The sequence below is a fragment of the Pteropus medius genome, unplaced genomic scaffold (assembly GCF_902729225.1).
Source record: "Pteropus medius unplaced genomic scaffold, Ma_sr-lr_union100, whole genome shotgun sequence".
NCBI classification, from domain to species: Eukaryota; Metazoa; Chordata; class Mammalia; order Chiroptera; family Pteropodidae; genus Pteropus; species Pteropus medius.
In genome coordinates, this window is record NW_024344253.1 from 6,632,174 (window position 1) to 6,645,278 (window position 13,105).

General features: G+C 50.5%; 1 protein-coding gene across 3 annotated transcripts; it reads left to right on the top strand.

Annotated features, from left to right (window-relative positions):
* The first annotated feature begins 1,121 nt into the window (after window positions 1-1,121).
* ARRB2 (arrestin beta 2) lies at window positions 1,122-9,781 on the top strand. 3 transcript variants are annotated; one of them, XM_039869615.1, is made up of 15 exons: window positions 1,147-1,274; window positions 4,155-4,185; window positions 4,787-4,847; window positions 4,960-5,004; window positions 5,225-5,421; window positions 5,705-5,764; window positions 6,182-6,249; window positions 6,370-6,505; window positions 6,739-6,823; window positions 7,106-7,178; window positions 7,465-7,602; window positions 8,502-8,585; window positions 8,681-8,760; window positions 8,878-8,932; window positions 9,227-9,781. In XM_039869615.1, the coding sequence occupies exons 1-15, from the start codon at window positions 1,252-1,254 to the stop codon at window positions 9,318-9,320; spliced, it is 1,230 nt and encodes a 409-aa protein (XP_039725549.1). In that variant the 5' UTR covers window positions 1,147-1,251; the 3' UTR covers window positions 9,321-9,781. The 3 variants fall into 3 exon arrangements, with proteins under 3 accessions (XP_039725550.1, XP_039725549.1, XP_039725551.1); XM_039869617.1 differs by lacking the exon at window positions 1,147-1,274 and adding an exon at window positions 1,972-1,999; XM_039869616.1 differs by lacking the exon at window positions 4,155-4,185 and having other exon boundaries at window positions 1,122-1,274.
* The last annotated feature ends 3,324 nt before the right edge of the window (window positions 9,782-13,105 follow it).

The window sequence follows — 13,105 nt, forward strand, 5'->3', positions numbered from 1 at the left end:
AGACCAGAATTATCTTCCTAAAGAGAAACCTCATCATGCCACTCTTTTACTTAAAAAAAAAAACACTACTGGATCCATATGCCCTCCTCCAGGGAAAGATCTTAATTTCATTCCTTCACATGCTATACAAAATCCTTCACATTGTTCTAATATTTCTCCACAGCCTTATCTCTCTCATTGTCTAATCCCACAAACACTTCAGAACACATGTACCTCGACTTTCTCACTCTTTGAAATACCCTTTCCATCTTCTGTCCACCATTCAGAAAGATTGTCCTCAAATGTCCCCTCCTCTGAACAGCCTGCATTCCCCCCACCCCCACCCCAGCCAAATGCTGATAGTTGCTTTGCCTTCTGAGTCATACCATCATGATAGCATTCCTGGGATCATAATACTTCAACTCTACTAGGAAGGCAGAGAGGGGCTATGTTAATTCATGTGTGTTCCCATCGCCTACCACAGTGACAAGCACAAAATAGGGACGGATGGACAGATGGATGGATGGAAGCTGCAATGAGTTGGATGGAGGCGAGTAGTCAGAGAAATTACGAAAAGTAACCCTGCAAAGATCAAAGACAGACACCAGGGGGAGCTGACACACCACAATAAAGCGGGAGGATGGGCCAAAGGCGGCAGCAAGCACCAAAAGCAAGCATCATGCAACTGGAACCGCTCATCCAATCACCCACGTGCGCATCCCCTCACCTTCCTTTCCAGACCATGCTAGAGCTCATTCCACCATCCCCACCACCTCCACCACCTCCATCGCCTCCGCCCCTGCTGAGAAAACAAACAAAAGGGAGGAGACCCTGAATGTAGGGAGCCAATCAGAGGGCTCCAATCTCCAGAAAGGCGGCCGCCTTCGTTTAAGGATGCCCAATCAGTTCCTAGGGTTGAAGAGAGGCAGAGAGATGGGCGGGAAGAGCAGGGAGTTGGGACTGCGCGCGCCGGGGAAGGATCTCCCCTGAGGGGTGGGGCTGGAGCGCGGAGGGGAGGAGGCGGAGCCAATCACCAAGCGTGTTTGTGAAGAGTGGGCGGGCAGCGCGGCGGCGCGCGGGATCTGGGCTGACGCATCTGGCCCTGGTTCCCGAAGATCCGAGGTGGGGGGGCCGGAGGGGAGGGGGAAGAGGAGAAAGAGAGGAGGGTGCGCGTGCGCAGTGGCGCGGGGAGGAGCAGGGACCTGGCAGCGGGCTAAGAGGCTGCGAGCGAGCCGCGAACCCGGCGGGCTGCGGGCGGCTGGCGCGCGCACCATGGGGGAGAAACCCGGGACCAGGTAAGGGAGGTGGGGCCACGCGGCGAGACGTGGGCGGCTGCTCCCGGCGGGTACCAGCGCGGTCTGCAGACAAGGACAACGGGGAGAGAAAATCCAGAGCCGGACGCCTGGGTCCCTAGGGGGCAGCCATCTGGGGCCGCATGCCTAGGTCCTCGAGGATAATGAGGGGGACGCATGCCAGGGCCCCTGCAGAAAGCGAATGTTGATGGGGATCGGGGAACCAGCGTCTGGGTTCTCGCAGGGATGTGGGGGCCGGACCACTGGGTTCTCCGGTGCAGGCTGCGATGCAGGGGTGGAGGAAGGAGCAGGTGGCCGGCCCCTAGAGGTCGGGTATGGGCAGGGTGGATGCTGAGAGGGGGATTCCCGCCCCCCACCCAACTCGTGCCTAGCCACTGTAAAGCCTTTTGTCCAATACCCCACAGGCAGTGGGGCTGCCCCAACCTGTCCTGAAGGCCTGGTACGCCGCTTCCAAACTTCTTCCTTCCCCGGGGGTTGCTAGGAGCAACCGCCTCATCTTGGGGGAGCAGAGTGCGTAGGGACCCTCCCCGAGCTTGGGCCTTACCGCTGTTCCCCGGGGGTGAGGGGAGGCAGTATCTGCTCTGGGCACGCTATCCACTCCCCGGATGTTTTCTGTGCAATCGAGGCTCCTTCCTTCCACTGACACCCGAGTTCTCTTTTTTGATCTCTAGCAAAATCCACTTCCTGTTGTGACCCAACACCCCCAAGTGAGCATTGGGCGAATGCCTGAGTCCCTGGGGAGCTGGAGCAAGAGGAAAAGAATGGGGATGTTTGCCTCTATCCACAGGGGATCAGGAATGGGGGCCTGGTCCTGAGCTGTCACTTGTCCTGCAAAATAGTCTCATATCAGCCTCACCACTCCCCACCCGTAGAGTAGGAGAACATAAGCTTCTGAGGACCAAGTCAGCCAGTATTGGAGAGATGATCAGTGGAACGATTGGTGTCCTGGATTAGGGGTTAAACACCCCAGAGAAAGGGGAAGTCACTGACTTGAGGGAGGCCCCTGATTTCCGTTATGTGGTTCAGGGAGGAGGAAGGATGGACCAAAGGGGGACTGCTGACTTGGCACAATTCCCGCCACCCTCATCAAATTCTGGGCCACAGGAAATGGAAAGAATAGCAGGAAGTGTGAGGAGGCATCTCCTTCTGTGCCCCCCTCTCACTAGGCACCTCCCTGGTCACCCCACACTCCACCTCCTTGGCCAGCCTCAGGATACACAGGCTACTCCTTCCTAGCCTGGCAGGTTAGCTAGGTTAGAATCCAGAGGGCAAGTTCCCTGCAGCTGCTCCAGGGCAATCAACCAAAGCCACACTCCAGTTGGCCAACTGATTATGGCTGTTGCAGCCCTCTGCCAGGATTCCTAATAGAAAGAAACACTGAGACAAAGAGGAAAACCAGAGCAAAGAGGAAGGAGAGCTAGATGATGACATAGCAGTCAGCCACCAAGTTGGGACAAGAGTTGGAGTGCTTATTCTAGCTGCCACCATGTCAATATTTACTCTCCTTTATTGGATGGGGATTCCTGGTGACCTCCATACCCTTTGCCTTGTGGCCTTTGGATAGCTTGGCCTTCTGGGAAGAAGAGGAAAATGAAGTTGTTATAGCAAAAACGGGTGGTGTGGTTGGAGGAGGCATGGGCCATTTAGTAGAATTTCAGATTCTATCTGGGAACCCTTCCCAGGCATCACTGCTGAAGCAGAGTGGATTGGGAGTGGATTGTAAGGACAGCAAAGATCAAGCCCACAAGTGGCCAGAGCATTGGAGTTGCCAGACACTTCTCTATCCTTCTAGCAATGGCTCTAGTCCAGGCTTAGATTGTTTCAGCAACTATGAAATGACTCCCCTTTAATTCAACAAACTTGATGTCAGTTACAGAGGCAGGATAGTATAATAGTTCAGTGACTAAGAGCATGGACTCAGAACCAGAGTGCCTGTTTATCCACCATTTACACTGTGACCTTAGGTAAAATACTTGATCTTCCATGTGCCTCAGTTTCCTCACCTATAAAATAGGAATATTAAGACCCCCATCAAGGGTTCTTAAGAGTATTAAATGAGTTAACACATGAAACGCTTTTAACAGTGCTGGGTGTGGAGTATTCACCCAGTAAATGTTAGCATCATCATCGTTGTCACATGGCTGGCATTGTGCTGGGGATGCCTAAATGAATAAGGCTTCTGATGCTCACAATCTAGTGCAGCAGACGGTACAGAGCTAACTGCCCTTGCATGATATCACCACAAGTAAAACATAAACAAGGTGTGACAGGAACCCCCCAAAAAAGGAGTGACTGGAGTCTGGGCTCCATCTGCTTTCTAAAGGAGGTGATATCTGAACTGGGTCTTGAAAGACAAACAGGCTTTTAAGCTGCTGAAATCAGAGATGGGGACAGTTGGAGTAGGGTCACACTTAGGTAGTGCCCATAGTAGAAACCATTTTAGAGGCAAAGGCTGAGGTCATTTCTCTTCCAAGTACCCCAGCTATCTTTGGAGCTGGAGACCTGAGAAGATGGAAAGCAGGTTACATCTTACACAGACAGTACTGCAACCTGCCCATTCAGGTCCCCCTAGAGGAGGTCCTCTGGGAAGACCCAGGGTGGTTCCTTTGGGAACCAGTGGCCATTGCCATGGGAGGAGTGGAACTAGTGAGGCAGGGCTGCCATGTTGGGAATATTAAGGACTCGTGGTTACCTTTCCTTCTGGGAAAAAGTGGGACGGATAGGGCTGGGCAAAGCCTCAAAGCCTCTAGACAGGAATCCTGGGGAACTCTGCCTCTCAGGCTGGGGAGGGACAAGGTCCTGGCACCAGGGTCCCTGCTGAGTCTGAGGGAGGCAGTGGGGTTTCCCTTTCTGTTTTGTTAGGGTCTTCAAGAAGTCGAGCCCTAACTGCAAGGTGAGTCTCCTACAGTGCTTTTCTTCCTGACCCTCCCTGGGCCCTTACAAGGCCCAGCTTGCCCTTAGACGTTCCCCAACCTCTAGCTCCCCACTTCCTGTGACAGCTAAAAGCCAACTTCCTTCCCTCCTGAAGCCCCTTGTGGCAAAGGCTGCTTCGCCTAAGCCAGCCACAAGGGCTGGGTGGGGACAGGCCTGGGGGAAGGGTCAGAAGCCCATGCCTATAGCCCTCTCAGAAACCAACAACTCAGGGTACCTGGGGCTGGGAACAGTTAACAGCCCCACCAGGCTATAGACTTTACCCTAGAGCCCCTTGAAGGCCTGGCCTTCTACAGCCCCTCCCCAACTGGCAGCAACCCACAAACCGACACACACACCCAACTGATGGGCAGAGGTGTGAAAAGATATTAGGGAACAGCTAAAAAACTTCAAGGTTAGATAGTCTGGGAATCCCCGCCACCCTTCCCCTTCCAGCCCTACTGGGAGGAACCCAGGCTGAACAGCCCAGCCTGGGAAGACCAGGGGCAGGGAAACCCCGTGTAAGGCTCTGATGCCCGCCCACCCTCCTACCCGATCTTCCCTGTGACCCTCTCTATCCTCAGCTCACTGTGTACTTGGGCAAGCGGGACTTTGTAGATCACCTGGACAAAGTGGATCCTGTAGGTAAGTATGCCCAGAAAGAGGCATCTCGTCCCCCAATAGGGGAAGAAGTTCCTGGGCCCAGCAACAGAGGAGAGGCCCCAATGGGAAATGAGTTCATGTGTCTCTTTCCTAGATGGTGTGGTGCTTGTGGACCCTGACTACTTGAAGGACCGCAAAGGTACTGGCCCTAATTCCAGGGGTCCAAGGGGAGTGAGGAGGTGGGGAAGGGAGATGGGCTGGCATTGACAGGGGCCCCAAAGGGATGGAGGGCTGAGGAAGAAGCCAGGAGTAGGATTCAGGCAACTCTTATGCTGCTGAGGAGCAGCAGCTGCTGTTAGGTACTGGGGGGAGTAGAGAAGAGGGCCTCCTGACCACCCCACCTTGCCCTCCCTTGCCAGTGTTTGTGACCCTCACCTGCGCCTTCCGCTATGGCCGCGAAGACCTGGATGTGCTGGGCTTGTCCTTCCGCAAAGACCTGTTCATCGCCACCTACCAGGCCTTCCCCCCAATGCCCAATCCACCCCGGCCCCCCACCCGCCTGCAGGATCGGCTGCTGAGGAAGCTGGGCCAACATGCCCACCCCTTTTTTTTCACAGTGAGGATGCCTCCCATCTTCTGCAGGGCAAGGGGTCTGGGACTGTGTTTGGGGAGTGAAGTACCTGTTACAGGCAGATCTGGAAGAAACAGTAAAGAAGGACCCTAGACTCACCTCCCTTCAGGGTTACCAACATTCAGGAAGCCCTTACCTTTCTGCTTCCTCCCTTGGGCCCCTTCTTCCTTTCTCATCCCCAGGACTTCTCTAGCCTCTTAAGTTGAGATTGGGAGGAAGATTTGGGGGCTTCTGAGAGAACTGAAGCCTCCCCTTTCCTCTACCACAGATACCCCAGAATCTGCCCTGCTCCGTCACCCTGCAGCCAGGCCCAGAGGACACTGGGAAGGTATAGGAGGAATGGTTCTGAGGGCTCATGGGGCAGAGCAGGGTCCAGCAAGAGTTGGAGGCCCCTAAGATGGGGTGGGCTGTAGAAGAAAAGCCAGGATGGGACAAAAGGTAGGGTAATATCCCCAGCGGACATAGGGTGTGTATGGGATAGTCACTGCTCACATGTGACACTACCTCCTGCTCTTGACCTGCATGTACCTGGGTACAGGGGCTCACCTTCTACAGCCAGGACTAAGTCTCTGCCAGGTGCCAGGTCTCAGAGAGGCAGAGGAGGAAGAGCCAGGGCCTATGCTCCTCAGACCAAGACCCATCTTGGCAAGAGTCCCCTGCCCAAGACCAGGGGAGAGGGAAGGAAGGGAGTGGTGATGGTGGCAGTGGCCTTGTGTAAGACATGACCTTTTCTCCCTCTCCCAAGGCCTGCGGGGTAGACTTTGAGATTCGAGCCTTCTGTGCCAAATCACTAGAAGAAAAAAGCCACAAAAGGTAAGGGATGCCATCTCCCCTGTGGTTTACCCATTCCCTCCCTGATCCCAGGAGCCCCAGCCCCTGTGGGAGGTGGGAGTGGGTGTTTTGGTGTCTGAGGACTGACCCCTCCCCCTCCAGGAACTCTGTTCGGCTGGTAATTCGAAAGGTTCAGTTTGCCCCAGAGAAACCCGGCCCCCAGCCTTCAGCTGAAACCACACGCCACTTCCTCATGTCTGACCGGTCCCTGCACCTTGAGGCTTCCCTGGACAAGGAGGTGGGGTGTGAAAGGGTGATGCAGGCGCTACAGTACAAGCCAGATCCTGGGGAGAGGGGTGAAGCCACATGTCAAGATGGTGTTTTCAGGGAGGTTGCCTTAGATGGCTATGGAAAGTTGCTGTGGGCTTGGGTTTAAAGGGAGGAGGCCAAGCAATGTGTCTGTGTGAGGGGCATGCCGATAATGGGACCACTAAAACAACCAATTAACTTGTCCCCTCCTCCCCTCAAAAGTTGTATTACCACGGGGAGCCCCTCAATGTCAATGTCCATGTCACCAACAACTCCACCAAGACCGTCAAGAAGATCAAAGTCTCTGGTAGGAGGTGGGGGTTGGAAGGTGGTTTTGGGGGAGGGAGTTGCTGCACATGTAGCTTCTGGCATGATCTTGGTCCAAGGACATACCCCAGTGGTGGAGACCTACCAGGGCTCAAAGAATTTAGGCTGTCCCAGAATGAGATACAGGCCAGGTGTTTACTGCTACAGGGAGGGCTGTGGGTCAGGGGGCGGGAGTGGTGTGGGCCTGGGGCCTTTGCCACGTGGTCTGGAGTGGGACGGTGGTCTTAAGCTCCATGCAAAGTTGCTTGACCCAACCCCACAGTGAGACAGTATGCCGACATCTGCCTCTTCAGCACTGCTCAGTACAAGTGTCCCGTGGCTCAGATTGAACAAGAGTGAGTATCAGAAGAGCCCTCAGTCCCATTTTCAGGGGAGAAGAGTAGGCCTGGGAGAATGTGAGGTGAGGGTGGAATACTTCCTGAACTATCTCCATTTTCAAAGGAGCCACATTCCCTCCAGTCGGGTGGCTCTGAGCTGTGAATATTCTCAAGCAGATTGAGCCAAAACCTACTCATTTGTGATCTATGCCCAGAAAGAAGGGGCTAGTGATGGGGGTAGGAGCTGCCCCCTCGCCCAGCCTGGCCCTTCCAAGAGTCTTATTCTCTTGTCCCCATCCTCCAGTGACCAGGTATCTCCCAGTTCCACGTTTTGCAAGGTATACACTGTAACCCCACTGCTCAGCGACAACCGGGAGAAGCGTGGTCTTGCCCTGGATGGAAAGCTCAAGCATGAGGACACCAACCTGGCTTCTAGCACCATGTGAGGGTGGGGCTGGATAAGGGGCAGGGTGGGTGGGTTCTCCTGCAGCCCAGGAAACATTCATTCAGAGCCAGCTGCGTTCCAGGCTCTGTCCTAGGTGCCAGGGCTCTTATCTGAACAGAAGAGACAAAAAGTCTCTTACATTTTAGGCAAGGGAAGACAGAAATCAAATAAAAGGTAAAATATATAGGGTGCTTGTTTAGTGACCAGTGTTGAGAAAAGGCGAGGCAGAGAAGGGAGACAGAAAGTAGAGAGAGGGGTAGAGTTTGTTAACTTTGAATAGGGTGGCAGGGTATAATATAGAGGTGAATTGTGAGTAGGCAATGTAGGCAGTGTAGACATGCAGGAAGAGTGTTGCAGACAGAGAAAGCTGCAAACACAAAGACCCAGAGGTGGACTAGGCTGGTGTGTGAGGAAGTGTGAGGAGGCCCACAGAACTGCTGCTGGCCTCTGTGGTGCCATTGTGCCTTTGGGCAGGAGAAGCCCGGGAGAAAGGGTTTCACAAAGGGCTGGATTTCACCCCCACTGACACTTTTGTACAGGGTACACACTGCATGACCCCACATAGCAGACTTGGAGGCCAAGGTGATGAGAATGAACTACAAGGAGAAAAGTAGGAGGTGGAGTCGGAGGGCTAATGGAGAGCAAGATAGTACAGGTCTGTTAGGTCACAAGGACTTCAGCTTTTCCCGTGAGAGGGATGCGAAGCTACAGGAGGGTTCTGCACAGAGGACTGGTGTGGGGTACTTTACTATGACAACAGCACAGCCTATGCTGCTGGAGCCACTGGGGCTGGTTGTAAGTTTGTTGTCCTACTCAGGGTCCTGATGGGAGCCCCAAGGGTGGGCTATAGGGCACAGGGCAATGAGCACTGGTCCAGCTTCTCTCCTTTGCTACAGTGTGAAAGAGGGTGCCAACAAGGAGGTGCTGGGGATCCTAGTGTCATACAGGGTCAAGGTGAAGCTGGTGGTGTCTCGTGGTGGGTAAGTATGGTGGGGCAGCCTGGGATGGGCCCACAGTGGCTTCCTCCAGCTCTTCATTGTCATCAGCTCTTCATGATGCTTCTTTCCCTCCCCAGGGATGTCTCCGTGGAGCTGCCTTTTGTTCTTATGCACCCCAAGCCCCATGACCACATCACCCTCCCTAGACCCCAGTCAGGTGAGCGTACCACCCACCCTAAGCCTCCAAAGGGAGGCCCTGAAGCCAGGCCAGTGGAGAAAAGTTGGTCCTTCTGGCACCCACCCACCCACCCACCCACTTTTCTCCTCCCTTCAGCTGCTCCTGAAACAGATGTGCCCGTGGACACCAACCTCATTGAATTTGATACCAAGTAAGAGCCTCATCCCCTTCCTTTCCTACTTTTGACTCTTTGGACAAAGATTCCTATAACGTTCAAATCTACCCTCTATCCCATTTTTTTTTTCTTTTGGGGAAGGGATTGTTGAAGCACCGAATCGAGATGATAGTCTTGTGAGCTGCCTATTATGCCCCTTCTTTGTCCCTTCCTGAAAAAAACCTCCCGTCCCATTGCCACTCTAACACCTTGGTCTCTGGAGGGGAATGGGAGGTCAAGAAGAGAGTCTGAAGCCCTTGCCTCACCCCCTCCTTTCCACCACCCACCAAGCTATGCCACAGATGATGACATTGTGTTTGAGGACTTTGCCCGACTTCGGCTGAAGGGGATAAAGGATGAAGACTACGATGACCAGTTCTGCTAGGAAGGGGGGCTAGAAGAAGGGAGTGGATGGTGCTGGGAGAGGTAGGGGCAGGACCAAGATCCCCGCTGCCACTGGGGATAGGTCCAAGCCTTTTTCCCTTCCCCTCCATCCAGCAGCTTCCTCAACCAACCCCTTCTTTCCCTCCCTCTCCTATTCCCACCAGATACGCACTGGACCCATCTCTTGTTGAACGTGGGCATTAATTTTTTGATTACGGCTGTGCTTCCCCAACCCCCTAATGGGTGGCAAGCTGTGTTCATACCTAAATTTTTTGGAGGGGGGGACACTGAAAAGAGGAGTGATAGTAGGAAAAGGGGGTAGGAAAAACTCCCACATTCAACCTTATACCAACACCCCCTCCTGTCACTATCTCTACCTCCCATTCCTTCAAGATGAGACCCTTTGGGGTACAAGGCCACTTCTTTGTCTCTGAGCATAAAGAATAAACCTTTTAATAGGCATGGGTGTGTGTGTTTTCTGTATAGCATTTAAGGAGTATACAGTGTGCTCATCTATGAGTCTGTTAGCTTGTAGGTAAGAACCTAATCTCTTCTCTGCACCCACATGACCCCTGGCCCACAGGCTGTCAGTGTTTATTGAATGAGCTATACCTGTGTACCAAAGTGAACAATGAAACTTGATTTGGTCAAACCGAACTCAAGGGTACAGTTTGGTATAGCCACAAAGTAGATTTATCCATTTACAGGGGAAACAATAACCCACGTCCCTGAAAGACTAGAAGCTCTTGGGAGCTAGGCAGGGCAGGCCCTTCCCTGTTGCGGCTGACAAACATGACTGCATAGTGACCTGTTGTGACCTAGTGTGTTTGTTTCCACCATTCCTTTTGGTTGCTCAAGCAGTCATTCCTTGGACTCAGTGGGACTACAGCTACAGGCCTTACCAGGAGCCACACAGCATCTAGGTGGAGCCTGGTATTTACATTCTAACAAAGAAGCCAAGGCTTTAGGCAGCCAGAGAGAGTCAAGCTGCTGTGGGCAAGTCTAAGAAGCTTCATCCAGCTGCTACTCACATTCATCAGAGACTCCTTGAGGCTTGGCCAAAGCCCCAGGCTGAGCTGGAGGAAGTTAGTAACATTCTACCGACATTCCTCGCCTTTGCCACCAATTCCCAGTCCTGCAGCCCAGCCTTTCTCTCCTTTTTCTTTTAAGGCTCATTTATTCATTCCATAAATGATCTTTATGTTAAGTCCCAATTATGTGCCAGGTATAGTATAGAGACATAGTCATGATGAAAACAAACATTAAATCATTCCCTAATTAATCACAGTATCTATGATCCAAAGGAGAAGTACAAGAGCTATGAGAACACATGAGACAGGGAGTTCTGACCTAGGCTGGGGTTAAGGGGAGATTTCCCTGGAGGAAGCTGACCTTTGAGCACAGAACTGGAAGATAAGGAGGAGTTCCAGCATTCCAAGCAATAGCAACACCATGTGTAAAGGCAAGAAGGAACAGGGGCCAGAAGGACTGCGACAAAGAGCCAGAGGCAAAGTAGTTACAGATGAGGCTGGTAAGGCATATGGGCAGCCCATACAAGCCTATAGTCTATGTTATGGCTCGTGACTTGTAATTAAATCATTATTTATCCATTACTTTTAAGTGCTGCCAAAATGCCAATGACCTTGTTTACCCCTCCACAGAAGCAGCCTATCCTATATATCCTGCCTGGTCTTTATCATGTAGAGAAATAAGCAGCATCCCTCTGACTCCTGTAAACCTGTTTCTTGACCTCTGATCTCTTGGCCCATGGATCTCCAAACTTTTTCAGGTGAATCAGAATCCTCTGGGAGGCAAGATAAAGACAGAATCCGAGGCTCTACCTTCCCAGATTCTGATTCAATAGTCCTAGGAAGAATCCATGAAATCTGGATTTTGAATTAGTACACACTTTGATAAAACAACGCCTTTTCTCTTTTAGCTTTTTTTTTTTAATGATTTTAAGAAAGTAAAACATGCACGTGGTATAAAGAAAATTCAAACAGTCAAAAGGAAGCTCCCTCCTGCCTCTGATCCCCAGCCTCTCATTTCTCATTCCCAAGGCAACCTCCATCATCAGTTCCTTGATTATTCTTCCAAAGATATTCTTCAGACTTAGTCATATTCATATGACGATATTTCTTCCTTATTTTAAATACAGATAGTAGCATACTATGAACACTTCTACATCATGCTTTTTGCAGCTGGGAGAGCATTCCTTTAACAATACATAGAGATCTACCTCATTCTTTTAAAGAGCTGCATAGCTCGCCATTGCCTAGATGCCATTTATTTTTACCAGTTTCCTATCAATGGGCAGGAAGGATGTCCACTCTTTCGTTAATTCAAACATTATAATAATTATGCTTAAAGACATGTCCTTTTGCCCATGTAAAGTATGTCTGTAGGGCAAATTCTTAAAAGTCGAATTGGTGGGTCAAAGAACGCCTTTTTGATCACTGCCAATCAAGCAGGTGACATGGTATCATCCTAGCTTTAATTTGCATTTCTTTGTTTAGGAGTGAGAATGAACAGGATTTATTGCATTCATGTCATCTTAATGTACTCTAAGGACTCTTTATGTAGTAAAGAAATTAGCCTTTTGTCATATATTTTGCAAACATCTTTCCCAGTTTGTTCTTTTTGAATTTGTTTATAGCTTTTTTTCTTTTCAACGAGGTCAAATTCCTATAACATAAAGTTAACCATTTTGAAGTGTAAAATTCAGCAGCATTTGGTACATTTACAATGTTGTGTAACCATCACTTCTAGTTTCAAAGTATTTTACTTATGGTATTTTTAATAATTCATAAGTTTTTTATTTTAATGTAGTCTATTAGAATCATGTTTTTTATGGCTTCTTGATTTGTCACAAAGCTCTTGGCCTTCTGTTTCCTCACAAATTGATGCTTTCTTTTCTTTCCAGACTAAACTTCAAGATTATCATATCAGCCACTATCTCATCAGCACCCTCAATTCTCCTTTCACAATACCTGCTCTCAAACCCTACCCTTGGCTCTGTCAGTCACCACCCCACCCTTCTACACTCCAACACTGGGCTGCTGAGCACTGCCAGAGAAAAATCACACAATCATATTTATTCGTTCAATCTTCAAATATTTTTGAACACATTCTAGGTGCCAACACTGTTCTGGGTACGAATTTGGAGCCACTACAAACTTACGGTCTCTAATCTCAGCTAATCTCAGCCCTCATACCTGATAACCCTTTGTCCCTCTCCATGTCCCTGGTCACCTACCTCTCCTGCTCCCATCCTACTCAATAATTTTCCAAACCTTCCTCACGCTCATAGTGACTTCATCTTGTTTTGCACAGAGATTAAGCTACGAGGGATGAATGATTTCAATTTCCCACCTCCTACCGACAAATGCTGACATCTAAAACAGTTCTCCTAGACAACCAAGGTTAAGATGACTTCTCCAGTTCAAAGCTAATCCCTCCACCTGTGCAGATTGCTTCCCTCCTACCTCCTGAGACCGCGATTCACCAAACCACTCCCCTCTCTTAACCTCTGCTTCTCTCTACTGGTTCTTCCTCCATGGTAAAGAAACCCACATAAGTCTCTTCCGCTAAAGAAAGGAAGGGAGAAAGAGAGAGAAGGAAGGAGGGAGAAAGGAAGGAAACCAAAGAAAAAACACTCCTACATGAGTAAGTCTCTTTCAGTAAAATATATCTCTATTTCCTCTCTCTTTTTTTATTGTTTTTATTTTCAAAGTTATATATGCACATAGTTTAAGGAGTCAAATAGGACTACAAGGCCTATTACAA